Here is a 15,320-nt window from a genome sequence, read left to right as displayed (position 1 = left end):
AGTGCTCCACTAGGACAACGCTAGACACAAAGTCAAAATGCAAAAGCAAAGAGACCCTTCTATAAATAGTTTTCTTCTTCCCTCCCTTCCTTCCTACCTACAGAAATAAGGTCTGCTATATAGACCAAGCTGGCCTTAAACTCTGGACAATCCTCACAACTCAGCCTTCCAAATGTTAGGGTAATAGGCATGCATTACCAGAAATCGTCTAAAGATGTCTTTTTCCATGAATTAAGTCATAGTAACCCCAAAGGTGAAACATCATCAGTCTATCAAGTGTTGGAGATGTAAAATGTGGTATACGCAAACAATGGAATACTAGTAACATATGCCATGATGGGAACTTTGTAAAAGAAGGCTAATGAAAGAAAGCAGACAAAAAAAAAAAAAAAAAAAATGCACACGCTGCATGATTTCACTCCCGAGTTGTGTAGGATAGAAAGCAGGCTGGCTGTGTGAGCTGAAGACGGAAAGAGAACACGCTCACAGCACGCGGCTTCTGAGGTGAGCAAACAGTTTTCAGAACTACACAGAGCTCAGGCTAGCAGACTGCTGTGCTGTGTGCAACCCGGCTGTCACCCAGCCCTGTTCACTGTCATGAAGATTTTACCTCACAAAATACAATACATTTTCAGACAATGTTTTGCTTCTCACCAGGCCCCTGGGTTGTTTTCTTCTCTTCTACCCAATTGTAATAGGCAGAGTAGTCCCCGTTGTTTGGGAGGCTGATCCAAGGGCCCGTGATGCTAATGCTGGTATCACCGTTGTGGTCATCACAGACCCATCTTCCAGAGAGGTAGGTTGTCCTCCGGGCCTCAGCAAGTTTGCTCACCATGCTGGATGTCAGGGCACTGTCACTCTCGGAAGACACATCTGCAGGGTCTCTGCAAACAAACAAGATCACAGGGACCTCCAAAGCCACCTGAGCTTTAAAAGGCAACAGTGTCCACCTACTACAGGTTAAGAAAAAGGTTACGAACTGGCAAAAACACAGAAGGCAAGCTTTTCCTCATGTCTTGTTCAGCCATACAAATGTGTAAACACTCAAGTGTGGCGCTGTGAAGAGCAGAGGGCCTCGTGCAAATGAAGATCACATCACTGCGTGGCCTTGTTAACCAAGTCAGTATGTGCCACATAATTACATGTGCATATGTCTTCATTGTAAAAAAATTTCATCCTTATTGGAAAAAAATCACAAAAGTTTTAAAATTTTACCCATGTTACCAATTCTGGAAAATGTAACAATCAAAATTAGGAAGCCTAAATTTAATCCTCATACTGAAAAACAAACAAAACACAGTAAGGAAGGAATTAGTTTGATATCTTTTGTTTGTTTTTTAAGACAGGGTCTCCTGTATCCCAGACTTGTCTTGAACTCCTAAAGTTATCAGTGTGTGCCTAGCCACTGTGGTATAGAAATCAGGTCATTTAGACTAAAGTGCTATCAACTCATCTACAGACCAGGTCCAACTCTGGAGTTGTTAAGATCCTCATTTGTAGTGCAGAATGGAAACCCAGAATCTGCCTTGTGCTCGGGTTCCCGTGATCAACCAGGATGGAATGCTGGCACAGGCTTCTGTTCCACCAGCTTCCCTCTAAGACCTGACCAGTGGTCTTTATGCAAATTTTAGTAATTTAACTTTTCTCCACTGCTCCAAAACACTTAACTTTTTAATCTGAATTATGTATATGGCCTTTCTATCAGGACTGAGGGATTGAACCTAGGACTTCTTGCTAGCTGCCTAAGGGCTCTACCACTGAGCTATATCCCTGAAAAGGGGTCTCCTTAAGTTGCCCAGGTTAGCCTTAATGTGCAGCCTACCTATGTAAACTTCTCAAGTATCTAGAATCACACGGGTCTCTGGCACTGAGAGATGGAGGAGGAGGCTGGAGTGTGCACACTCATCTACACAATTCTGAGACATGGAGGAGGGGGCTGGAGTGTGCACACTCATCTACACAATTCTGAGACATGGAGGAGGGGGCTGGAGTGTGCATACTCATCTACACAATTCTGAGACATGGAGGGAAGGGAAGAGTATGCACTCCAAGAGCTGAGCAATAGCCCAGCCCTCTCTTTAAGCTGAGACAGAATCTCAGTTAAGCTGTTCCCCAGCTTTCAGTCCTCCTCACTCACCCGAGTCACTAGGATTACGGGTGTCAGGCACTAGGCCCTGGTGAGCTTTGTCAAAAGCACCAGGCATGCCTGTGATGAACGGCGAGGCGAGGAGTCCCTCTGCACTAAAATCACAGTGCTGTCTCAGCAGTGCAGAATCAACTCTGCTACCAGGAAAGGCTAAGTCACACCTGAGTCTAGGCTCGAGGTATGTTCTTCCATACAAGGTCATTTCACGGACAAGGACATCAGGTTTGTGGGTTCAAGACTGTGTCTCACACACACACACAACTAGTAAATGGCCTGGCTGGCACTGTGACGGCCTGACAGCAGTGAGTCAGCATGTAACCCGGATGCTTTGTAACAACACGGCTGCCCCACTCCGTGTCCTGGCTGCTTCCCTGGCTTACTGTTTGCTGAGGATGATAAGAATCAAATTTCATACCAGGAAAACAAGGACCCTAGAACAAGGCCCAGTAAGTGCTGACATACGGAAAACATAGTTCTCAGCATCTGGTCCCACATGCCAAAGCCTTCTCACTACTGTACCTCACAGAAGTCTTCACTTCGTCCATTGGGAAGATGACGGAGGTGAGCTCTAGGATGTGGGACCTTCGCAAACGCGCCAGCCGCTCGTAGTGACTCTTCAGGTCAATGGTTTTCTTCTCCACCAGGTCCCCAAGCTTGCGGTTGTGCCGCTGAATCTTCTCCTTTTTCTCTTGGTGCCGCTGGGCTCGGCTGTAAAGCTTCTGGTTCTTCTCCTTGTTTTTGAGAAGGCCTTCGGAATCTAACAACACATCACAAGCCTCATGAGCCCTGCAGGCCACCATACAGCACTGCTTCCCTTCCCCACTGTACACTCAGGGTAAAGCCCAAGAATACTTTTCACTAGGTGTTTCCTGGAGAGAGCCTGTGAGCTATGGAGTCTGGGGCTTGCTAGGATCATTATACTCAAGCTTCAGCTGAGTCACAAAACCAAACTGCACTCTAAGACAGACATCTAGGAACCACATTCTCAAGTTCAAAACCAAGCTCAGGGCCTTCCAGGAGCACCACCTCTGAACACATGTGAAGCACTCCGTCTCGCCTGTGCACCGCCTTGGTTCCATCAGCTAGTCTACAACCTACTGATGCCTTTCTTTCTGCTCTCACTGCGGTTTCTAGTTAACTCTCACTGAAATGCTGCCCGTCTCCAGGGTGGCTCAGCTCTAACCTATTTGTCCCTCCCTCTTCCTGGGTGCGTGTGCGCATGTGCTCCTCTTGCCTCAGCCTGCTGAATGCCAAGATTACAGGAAGTGTCACCATGCATGGCCTTGCACAGTCTTTATCAACTACAGCCAAATGACTGACAGTTCTCGAACACAAACCAAACTTTTTAACTTCCAAACTGGCATAGCCAGTTCCCTTCTGCCCCATGTTCAGTGCCTCCACCCTGCATCTTCTCAGATGGAGCTCTAATACTGAAGGAATTTCCGCCCTGCAAGGCTCACCCCGCACTGTCATTCAAATCCTATCTGCTGGGACTGGGCCTTGTTTGCACTGCTGTTATTTACTAGGTTCCCACTGTCCCCGTTGTTCCCTTCCTTAGCAAGGCTCTGCCATTAGTACTCACAGTCTGGACCCTGTGTTTGCCTTCTAAAGCATACAGCTCTTAGTTCTTCACACCAGGGCCCACTGAAGCCTTGCTGCCTCCTGACCAGGCTGTAACCGGCACCCGATGAGCACCTGTGGACACCAGCCGCTCCTCTCAGGACTAAGCTCGTGGTTTAGCACAGGCATGAACTTTCTTAGTCTTCCATCTCCTCTCAGAAACACCTCTTCCCAAGCCAGCTCCACGTAGATGTCTTGGCAAAACATTCTGGGACTTAGCCCCATATAAGCTTTGACTTAATTTTCACTCCCTATGTCCGTGATTTCTACTGCCCCTTAAGTACTCACGAGAACCTGTCTAGCTACGGTCCTGATGAGTACCTTCCCCCAGCACAGGTGACAGGATGTTCAGGCATCCCACTGCAGCCAGTGCTGATGGAACTCAGGGCTCCCTCATCCCCCCACCCCCCGTGTCTCACATAAAGCAAAGCACTGAATGCTATTTCTAATAAGTCTGCAGCCAGATCAAGCCCATCTTCAAGTGTACATTGCCAGCCAGCTCTCCTGCCCATGCGGGTCAGTGTGATTGCATCATACTGCACTGTGACCCTTCCAGGCTCTACAGCTGCCAGTCTGTGCCCTTCCCTGGACATACGGGGTGTATGTCAACAAGACAGCATAAAGAAAAGAATACTGGGTAGCAACATCTCCATCTGTGAGCTTAGGCTTCTCAATACTTCTAGAATCTGCGAACTCCTTTAAAACAGCCCGCAACACAGTGTGAGGCTCTAGGGGCAGGCACCAAGGCTGTGGCCACCTTCTAGTAAGCAATAGTTTTCAACTCCGGTGGTCATCTGAGTCATCTACAGCAGCCCAAAGTGAGGCCCGCGGACTGGAGCTGACAGCAGCATGGAAATCTGCACTAAGTGTATACAAACACTTTTCACAACAGCGCAATAAATATGAAGTGGCTGTACGCCTAGGTGGACCCTGGACTTCTCGGCCACTGTATTCCCAAACGGTCATGAGGTCACTCCCACAGTGCGCTGCAGTACTTGTTTTAAAGTTTAGACAGCTATCAGAAGGGGTTCATGAAAAGCTTATGCATGGACATGTTCAGCATACTGTGCAGAATCGGGAGGCTGGGACACACGCCTGAGCATCACAAGAGGTTGGCTGGGGATGGCAAGCCATGGTGCTGCCGCTGAACCCCAAGACCTGGAGAATACCAGCAAAAGTCGAGGGGGGCCCCTTCTCCCTGAAGATCCACATCTCTGTATCAGGCTGCCTTGCTGCTCTAGCTGTCCAGCCCACCCAGTACCATCAAGCACCTCATAAGAGTAATGACCTTCCAAGGAAGCTCTGATACCATCACACACCACTATACAGTAACTGATAAGTGAAAAGGGATTCACAGACATGATGGGGACTCTAAACTTTATAGAGCAGTTATGGTGGCTTTGATGAGAAAGGCCCCATATACTCATTACGCTTGAAAATTTGGTCTCTAGCTAGTAGAAATGTTTAGGAAGAATTTAGGGGGTGTGGTTCGGGGCTTGGCTTTGAGGTTTAAAATTTTTCCTGCCATTCCCCCTGAAGCTTCCTGCTTGAGGTTTGAAAGGCAGCTCCTGCTACCACACCTCTGCTCCATCATCACAGATGTTAACCCCATGGAATCATAAGCCCAATTAGATGTGTTCCTTCATAAGCTACCTTGGTGATGTTTATCACAGCAACAATAAAGGGTTTTTTTAAAAAAATATTTATTTATTATGTATACAATATTCTGTCTGTGTGTATGTCTGCAGGCCAGAAGAGGGCACCAAACCTCATTACAGATGGTTGTGAGCCGCTGTGTGGTTGCCGGGAATTGAACTCAGGACCTTTGGAAGAGCAGGCAATGCTCTTAACCACTGAGCCATCTCTCCAGCCCAACAAAAAAAGTTTTTAAGGATATAAAATTTCTTAGACGAGATAAAATTTAAGTCACCTATGATAATATCTAAAGCACTTATCTATAATGTGTACGCAGTACATTATAAACATTAATTCACTAAGGGGCAAAAGCCATGGTCTCACACTTCTGCATGAGAAATGAACACTCCAAGTCCCACGCCAGACTCTGCCCTTTCTGTCCACTGCTGCCAAACAGCAAATGTGCGCCCCAGTGTCTAGTTTCTATGGTGCGCACGATCAAGACAAGAGCTGAAGGCAGGTAAAGCACCGAGGTGAACGACATTCCCGTCTTTTCCTTTTTAGACCGAGACAGTAAGTTATTGAAGACGTCTGCAAAAACCTCCATTGCAAACATCACCGAGGAAAGAAAGCAAGCAGAGGTCCTGCTTCCCCGGAACCAGCTGAACTATGGGGCAGTGCCCTGCACAGGGGATGAGAAGAGGAGGCTAGTGAATTTCAGGTCAACCCACGCTATAGAGCAACGTCCTTTCTCAGTAAAGTAGCGAATCTCAAGAATGAAATGTTCTAAAACCACAACTTTGTTTTCTTTTTAAGATGGGGTCTCACTGTGTAGCCCTGGCTGTCTTAGAACTTGATGTGTAAACCAGGCTGGCCCCAAACTCCAAGAGATCCATCTGCCTCTACCACAGTGCTGGGATTAAATGTGTGTCACTACACCCAGTCTTAAAATCCAGAGCATTTTGAGTGCTGACATGATGCTACAATTTTAATTCTACACTTGACTTGTTATCAAAGTCAAAATGCAGGCACACTAAAAATACTGTATGAAATTACCTCCAGGATACATGTATAAGGTACATATAAAACACAAATAAATTTCATGTTTAGAGGGTCCCACCATGATATCTCCACTTTACACACACACACACACACACACTTCAAATCTGAAATACAAAATACTTGTAGTTTAAAGGCATTTCAAATTAGGGATTTGATATTTTCAACCCACAGTAAACTCTTCAAAGTCACTGATAGTCTGTGATGGTCAATATTGTCAAGTTCACAGGACCAGGTATAGCAAGAGACAAACCCTGGGCGTGCCTGTCATGGAGTCTCTAGACTGACAGTGGGCGCAGCACACTCAGAGAAAGCACACTAAGTGTCCGCGCTCACCTCTCTTCTTCCCGCCTGGACGCACGCGCCCACTGCCTCAGGCCCTGCAGCCATGACTTCCCTGGCAGGATGGACCATAGTCTCCAACTGTGAGCCAGATAACCCTTCCTTCTTAAAAGAAGGTGCTTTTTGCCAAGGCAATAAGAAAACAGATCACTTCCTGTCCCAACCCTGCCTCTCATTATCCCTCTAGCTCATAACCCATGCAGTTCACTCAGGCCTCTCACTGGGGCAGCAGGGAGGGCAAATCACTTACTTTTCTTCATTTCTTCATTTCCTTTACATATTGTTTGTTTCAGCTGCTCGATCCTCATCTTGCACGACATTATTTTCCATCTCTTAAAAAAGTATGCAACAAATGTCACAAACGTTAGTCTCACGGATTATCTACTTGGAATTACTGCTTATTCTCAGGTCTACTGTAGGAGACGCTGAGGGAAAAGTTGTCACAACTGCATTTGTCAGAACTGTTTGCACCTGAGGTGAATTACAAGGGAAAGCACTTTCCTGGCTCAATACAGTAGCTGCTGGGAAATGAACAAGAAAGAAATGCAATCAGTTCCTTCCCATGGGTCAGAGCAGAGGAAAATGCTTCTAAACTTTCCCTACCAAGTACACAGCTACCTACTAGCCTGCCTAAGCTGGCATGCTGGTATACAAGTAGAAACCTAGTGCTTGGAAGGCAGAGACCCTGAGCTACATAAGGCCCTGTTTCATACCCATCAAAATACATGGAATAAAGATTCACTTTCTCTACTATCCACATGTCATGACTAAAGGCTACCACACAATCAGTGATTCAGAGAATTTGTGTCATCAGAAACAGACTGAGTTCCACTCTGTGCTGGCGACTGAAGCACAATGCAAATACAGTTTTCTGAGACGACTTGGAAAATCACGTGAACAGAAGCTGTCTCTTTACATCAGCAGGAACGGACAGTTTCTCCCATAGTCAGGATGACTTCATGACTTCATGAATCAAGAGGGAAAGATTGGTTCCAATCTCGCTCCTAGTGACCAAGTTTTTGCTTCCTGTTTCCATGAACTTAAGTTCTACTGGCCTAGCAGTTTTGGTTCCAGACAGGAGAGTGCTCCTGCCAAGAGACACAAACATTCCACTGAACTGGAAGCTCAAACTTGCTCCTGGCCACTTTGGGTTTCTGGTGTCCTTGAGCCATCAGGTTAAGAAAGGAATAACAGTGTTAGGAGGGCTGATTGATCCAGATTACCAAAGGAAATCGGTATTACTTCTCAGCAGATCCTTTAGGATGGAAAGCAGGGGATCCTTTAGGTCTATCTTGGTACTATTGTATCCTGTGATTAAAGTCAATGGAAAACTACAATTCAATGCAGGTAAAGTAACAGAGGTCACAGACTATCAGGAATGAAGATGTGGGTAACTCTAAGACCTCCTCAGGAGCTTGTTGAGGGCGGAAGAAATACAGAACGGGCAGTACAGGAAGGCAGTCATAAATACCAGCTAAGGCCACGTGACTAACTGCAATAATATAAGTTATAACGGACATGAGTGTTTCTGTTGTATTTTGTCAAGAATGTGCTTGTATAGGCATTTTCTTTCCTTGGTTTCTCTATCATGTAATGTAACATCAATTGAGATATACCAATGCTTATCATATTTACATTATGAAATACTAAAAATGTCCCTCAAGCAACACTGCCACTTCTAAAATATGCATAATGTTTGTGGTTGTATGTGGGGTATTTATATCATGTTAGGTATAATCATGACCTGGTTATCGTTTCCATTTGGAAATTACTATGACATAAACTGATATGATCGTGTATCCAGATGACAAGACTTATGATGGCTATTCTTGATGATCAACTTGACTCCACCTGGAATTAACTAAAAACCCAAGCAGCTGGCTATACATGTGAAGGATATTTAGTTAACTGGATCATTCGAGGTTGGAAGACCCATCCTGAATATGGACCACACCTCATGGGAGCTTATATGAAGGTATGGAAAAATGCTTTTGCGGCTCTTGCCCTCACTCTCGCTACAGTACGTGTGCCCTGCTGCTGAGGCCGTCCTTCGTGGGCCTTAGAGCCGTCTCTCTGGAATTCCAACATACACTGAAGACCCCTGACACACCCAGCCTCGGGCACTGAGCAACTAATGGATTCTTGGACCTTCCGTGGGGAGACAGCCACTGTTGGATTACCAGGACCACAGCCTATAAATCACGCTAATAAGTCCCCTTCTACATATAGATTCATTCCATCATTTCTGCTCCTTTATAGAACCTTAATACACCTACCCCTATTTTATAGTCCAGCCTGGCCTTGAACTCTTGATCCTCCTGCCTTAGTCTCTGTGATGCACATCCCCTTAAGTCAGGCTGAGGATTCTACAGATAAGTGTGTATGTTATAAGCATTTCTAAAAAATTTTCCTCAACATCTTAATTACTATAATAATCACAGCATAAGTCACTTCTATATAAATATTCTATATAAATATTCTCTATAAATGTCATGAAAAATTATACAAGATACCTCCTTTAAAATCATTAGAGACTGCAGGAAAGAGATGTGGCTGTTGTGTGGAGTCTGTCCTCTGGGGATAAGGTTTTTTCTTCATATGGCTGAAGCAGCCCTGGGCATGTGTGCATTTCTTAGGAGGAACTTGCTGAGCACACACATGCTCTGTAAGAACCACAGACTACCCCCAAGTCAAGTGTGTCTCTGGGATGCTGCCAGCAGGGTTAGGTGTCAGAGTCCTGTCAAAGTCCCTAATTTACACATTTGTACTCCTTTTCTCAGCTTAGCGGTTAGTTTTGTTTAATGTATATAAGACTTATAAATTAGTTTACTATGCCAAATGCTTTCTTCTGAGGCTTCTAAAGGTCCTACCAACACCAAACTACTATTTTTTTTTTTTGGTCTTACACTGGTGTCTCACGTAGCCCAGCTGACTTTACATCCCAAGCCTCCTTCAGCTCCAAGGACACATCACCGTGCCCAGCTCTTCCTGACTCTTTAGTAATTTACATGTAATCATTAACTTACCTGTACATGTGTTTATTGTAATTTTTTTAAGACAGATTATCTACCTGATTCTGTATTACTATGCAAAGAGCAGTCCTATATAATCATCCTTATATAACAAGCCTATCTATCCCATTTGGAATATCTCCATGTAACAGTTTAGAAGGCCACACTATTTAAACACCAGACAGCCAAATGTGGTGAAAAACTGAGTTAAAGAATTATTCCTTTAAGTTCTATCAACTTAAAAACATATAGCCTCATGTATGAAAAATATTAGCTTAAATACTTCTGGGAACTTACCAACTGATCTGTTAGCTGTTTACCTTCCATAGCTTTCAGTACTCTGTATGGGAAAAAGACAGATTGAAGCTCTTAATAAAAATCTTATAAGGCTCAGAAGATATAAATCAATGTTTAAAAAATTATTTTGTCTGTGGGTGTTTTGCCTACATGTGTATGCCTGGTACCTGAGGAAGCCAGAAGAGGACATCAGCTCAATCCCCTAAAACTAGAGTTACAGATAGTTGTGAGCTGCCACAACGTGTGCTGGGAATGAAATCAGGCCTCTGGAAGAACAGCCTGTGCTCCCAAAAGTTGAGCCATCTCTCCAGCCCTTCCTTTCCCTTTCATTTTCAGTACCGCCTGATGCTATGTGCCCGGTTAGTCTTGAACGCAGCCTTCAGATTACAGGTGCATACTGCCTGGCTAATGATCAACTTTTAAGGTAGGTGTTTGGAAAAACATGGAAATGCCAAAGTGGGTTTAAAAATTATTTTCCAAATTCTTTATTCCTTACAATTTCTTATTTCTTCCTTTACTACCTGTAACAATAACAAGAACTTCCAGACCTCAGACATAATCTGTAATTTCTATGAGTCATAATCAGTAGTAATGGCCACAAAATAATTCATAATCTTAAAACACAATGATTTGTTCTCAGAGAAAGGGCAAACACAGCGCCTCTCCATATCTGTCCTAGGAATGAAGTACTCTGGGGAAAAAGATTCCGGGATGGAATAAACTGGAGACACTGCTGGGTTCAATATACCAGGCAGATTTTTATGAAGCATGGCTTTTAAGAGGATTTTCTTCTGCACTTGAATGTGTGGAAGAGGAGTCCATTGTGAAAACCGCTGGTACAGACAGATGCCAGCTGTCTTCACCAGTCAAGATATGTCCATATTGGTCTGGTTTGGGAAGTCTTGGCAGAGGGCCTCAAGTGATGGGAAAGACATGCGGGGAAGGGAAGTCCTTTAAGGGTGAGCATCTTTCCAGCCCTTTATTTTTTTGTTGTTTATTGGTTTGTTTTCAATATTGGCTCTTGCTGTGTGTGCCCAGGCTCGTCTGAACACAGCCTTTTGGCTGTAGGTGCGTACTGCCAACCCTGGCTGAGATCAGCTTTTAGTAAGAGTCCAGTGCCAGCGGGCACCACAGGATAGCTACCAGGTCAGTTTAGGCAGAGGCTCTACAGAAAAATCTGCATGGTAAGGAAGTCACAGGATGCTGGTTAACAACTCAGAGTCGTGGGCCTCACTTGGACTTACTTCATCAGAATGTCTGAGGTTAAGAGTCCAAGGATCTGCATCCTAAAACGTATCTCAGCACAGACACCTGGGACTTGACTGCCCTAAACTGATGACCACCATCCTATGGGACCCACTTCTGTGAACACTAACTTGGGTCTCATAAAACCTGGTGCTGTAGGCCCATCTGCCACCATCAGTGAACAGGGCCAAGGGTGACTTCTCTGTTCAAACACAGATCACTTCTGTGGGAAAGACTCCAGGTCTTGGGCCAGGATTTTATTCTGTCCTGCTTCACTTCTCCCAGACAACTCTCCCTCCTTCCCCCATACTTTAAAGGTCTGGTGCTCTGCCCATGGAGTTATCAGGGTGTGCTCCAACATTTACAAAGATAGTCTGCTAAATGAGCTGGCAATTCCCATATCTGCACAGCACAGCAAGACTAAACTAAGTGGTTGGCTAGATACCTCTACAATTAAAAATAAAAACTTACTCTTTCTGGAACTCTTCTTGCTTGCTCTTAAGCTGGTTCAGCCTTTCCTTCTTGTCAATAAACCTGTAAGAAGGAACCTTGGTTTATTTATGCGTCCTCCCTGTCCCCACCAAGTTTAAAGAGACTCTTACCAATCATGAGTTAATCACTCTGCAAACTCCTGTGAAAACGCCCATATCCTGAAAGCAAACACTTTCTCAACAGGGTGCACATAGCTGGGTTGGTTTGTTTGTGACATGGTTTCTCTGTGTAACAGTCCTGGCTGTCCTCAAACTCAGAGATCTACCTGCCTCTACCTCCCAAGTGCTAGGATTAAAGGTGTGTGCGCCACCACCACCCAGTTCCTTTTTTTTTTTTTAATTCAAGTTGGAATCGTCAACTTTAAAGCTCATTCCTGGCTTTATAATGTATGTTTGTAGACTCTATCTTGTACCTTAACGCTATTTTCCAAAACAAACATCAGAATACTAACATGAATTTTTGTTGTTTTTGAAACAGGGTCTCACTGTATACCCCTAGCTGATCTAGAACTCCCTATGAAGACCAGGCTAGTGTTGAACTCTCAGCAATCTGCCTGCCTCTGCCTCCCAAATGTGATTAAAGAAATGCATGACTATGTACAACACCACTAATATGGATTTGAATGCAAGGAAATTGAGAGTTTCATTACAAAAGGAACGTTAAGATGCCAAACTTAATTTAATCCTGCTTTCCTCTACAAATTGAGTCCTTATAGCTTCTAAAGTAGAATTAATTTCATTAATTTGTGAGTCACTGGACGCTTACAAGCAAGTGAAGGAAGGTGTGCACACTACTGTTTTCCTAGGCTTCTTCATCGACTACTGCTATCATTTATTTCCTTCTAGCGACTTCGCTTTGTTTCGTTTTTATTTTCTAGTTTAAAGTGGTAATTTAGAATAATTTACCCCTCAATTTAAAATTTGATACATTAAAAATTAAAAATCAAGTCAGGCAGTGGTGGTGCACGCTTTTAATCCAGTACTATGGAGGCTGAGGCAGGTGGATCTCTGTAAGTTCGAGGCCAGCCTGATCTACAAGAGCTAATTCCAGGACAGTCTCTAAAGCTACAAAGAAACCCTGTCTTGAAAAACTAAAAAAATAAAATTACAAATCAAGGCCTGCTCAGTGGTTAAGAGCACTTGTTCTTGAAGGCCCAAATTAGATTCCCAGCACCCACATGGCAACTCACAATCATGTGTTACTTCAGTTCTAGGTGACCCAATGTCCTCTTCTAACCTACATACATACACCAGGCACAAACAAACATAAATACATGCGGGCAAAACATTGATATACATAAAACAATAAAAACAGATTTTTAATTTTAAAACTTACCAGGTAATGCTTTTACACATAAATGGATTGTGTAATGTTTACACCTGATTAACATTATCAATCTCTTCAATTATTTATCATGTTTTTATGATACAGATAATCAAATTCCTTCAAGATTTTTAAATCTATCTTACACAATTATCTACAGTCAATTCTAGTGCACACCAGGATGCCCAGCTCCTTCCTAACTAACTGACCTAGCTTTCGGCTCACTCCCTCCTTCCCAGCCTCTAACTGTCAGACTCAACCAGACCGAGACCAACTCTCTTAGATCACACATGCAAGTAAGAGTGTAAGGTTCTTATCTCTATGCCTGGCTTCTTTCAGTTAACACTACAACCTCTAACTCTAACCATCTTGTTGAGAATACTCCCCTCCTTTTTTATTTTTTTTAAAACATTTCTTATAGTTTATTTAACTTTTATTTTATGTGCATTGGTATGAAGGTGTCAGATCCCCTGGAACTGGATCTTCAGACAGTTGTGAGCTGCCATGTGGGTGCTGGGAATTGAACCCCGGTCCTCTGGAAGAAGAGTCAGTGCTCTTAACCACTGAGCCATCTCTCCAGCCCCTCCCCTCCTTTTTTAATAGACTATGAAACTATAAACATCCCCTCCTCGCATCACTTCAGCTGCAGCCTACAATTTCTGATGAGGTGCATTTTTATTATCGTTTAGTTTAAAACTTCTTCACCCCATAATTATTCAAAAGTCATTGCAGTTTCCATATTTGTAGCCATTTTATTACATCTTCTTAATACTTCTCTCTCTCTCTCTCTCTCTCTCTCTCTCTCTCTCTCTCTCTCTCTCTCTCTCTCTCTCTCTCTGAGACAAGGTTTCTCTGTAGCTTGGGTGCCTGTCCCAGAACTAGCCCTTGTAGACCAGGCTGGCCTCGATTGTAGAGATCCACCTGCCCCTGCCTCCCGCCTGCCTCTGCCTCCCAAGGTGCTGGGATTATGTCTTATTACTATTTTCTAATTTAATATTGTTATGTCAGACTATACTCCATGAGATTCTGACTGGAAAGTTTCATGTACACTTGAAAGAATGTTTCTACAGTAATTGGGAGATAGATAGATAGATAGATAGATAGATAGATAGATAGATAGATAGATAGATAGATAGATTATAAACTGTCTGCGACTGACTGGTGGCTGATAATATCTCAGACCTCCTGATGCATTGTTCAGTATGGTGGCCACCTGACACATGCAGCTGTCGGACACCTGTCACTTGTTATGCAATTAGGATTTGAGGGTGAAAGTATGGCTAATACCAGGAAAGCAATTAGGAAATGAGCAAATACCAGCTAACATGGTGTTGAATCCATGAACAGAGTTTGGTGTCTCCTGAAATCCCAGCATAAACAAAACCATGGAACAGAACCACCATCATGGGAGAAAAATCAAGCCAGACAACTCTCTCTAAAATGCTCATGTTTAACACATATAAGATACTTACCTCTAAATGGATGGGACAGCTTTAGATATCAGTATGGCGATTTCTGAGAAAATTAGCGAACAACCTACCAAGACCCAGCAATACCACTTTTAGGTATATACCAAAAGGATGCTCAATCATACCACAAGGACATGTGTTCAATTATGTTCATAGCAGCATTGTGTCATAGCCAGAACCTGGAAACAACCTAAATGCCCCTCAACTAAAGAATTGGTAAGGAAAATGTGGTACACTTGCACAATGGAGTTCTACACAGCAGAAAAAAAAATTCTATGCCACGTCACGTATGTCCAGCCCCACCAACATCAACAAGTGAAACTATGCCAGCCTTCAAACTTCTCAGCCTTGCAGAGGATTGATGCCCAGACTTGATATGTCCCGTAACCCTATCGGAGTCTAGGGTAAAGCTGCAGGTAGTGGGTAAGTCCATTACTTTTCTATTGGACATGGGAGCTACCTATTCTGTTCTAACATCTCACTTGGACCTTACATTCCCCTCACCAATTTCAGTTATGGGGGTAGACAAGACCCGTTCCTCCCCACTTAAAAATTTGCCACTGCCCTGCATTCTTGCAGGACAATTTTTCTCTCATTCTTTCTTAGTGATACCTGCTTGCCCAGCACCTTTACTGGGTCGAGATATCCTTAGCTAGCTCCTAAGTCTTTCGAACTTCAATG

At 43.8% G+C, this 15,320-nt stretch overlaps 1 protein-coding gene across 1 annotated transcript in view; it reads right to left on the bottom strand.

Moving 5' to 3' along the window:
* The window catches only part of Atg14 (autophagy related 14), a 36,730-nt gene that overhangs the window by 7,738 nt on the left and 13,672 nt on the right, over positions 1-15,320 (bottom strand). The window contains exons 2-6 of the mRNA XM_087911981.1: positions 11,827-11,889; positions 10,111-10,153; positions 7,053-7,134; positions 2,666-2,903; positions 655-884 (exon numbers count right to left, since the gene is read on the bottom strand). Of these exons, the coding sequence (XP_087768107.1) occupies positions 655-884; positions 2,666-2,903; positions 7,053-7,134; positions 10,111-10,153; positions 11,827-11,889 (656 nt within the window). The remainder of the gene's footprint in view (positions 1-654; positions 885-2,665; positions 2,904-7,052; positions 7,135-10,110; positions 10,154-11,826; positions 11,890-15,320) is intronic.

Source organism: Myodes glareolus, chromosome 12 (assembly GCF_982192425.1).
Source record: "Myodes glareolus chromosome 12, mMyoGla1.1, whole genome shotgun sequence".
Taxonomy (NCBI): Eukaryota; Metazoa; Chordata; class Mammalia; order Rodentia; family Cricetidae; genus Myodes; species Myodes glareolus.
The sequence above is the reverse complement of the archived record's forward strand: the minus strand, read 5'-3'. Positions and strand labels throughout refer to the sequence as shown.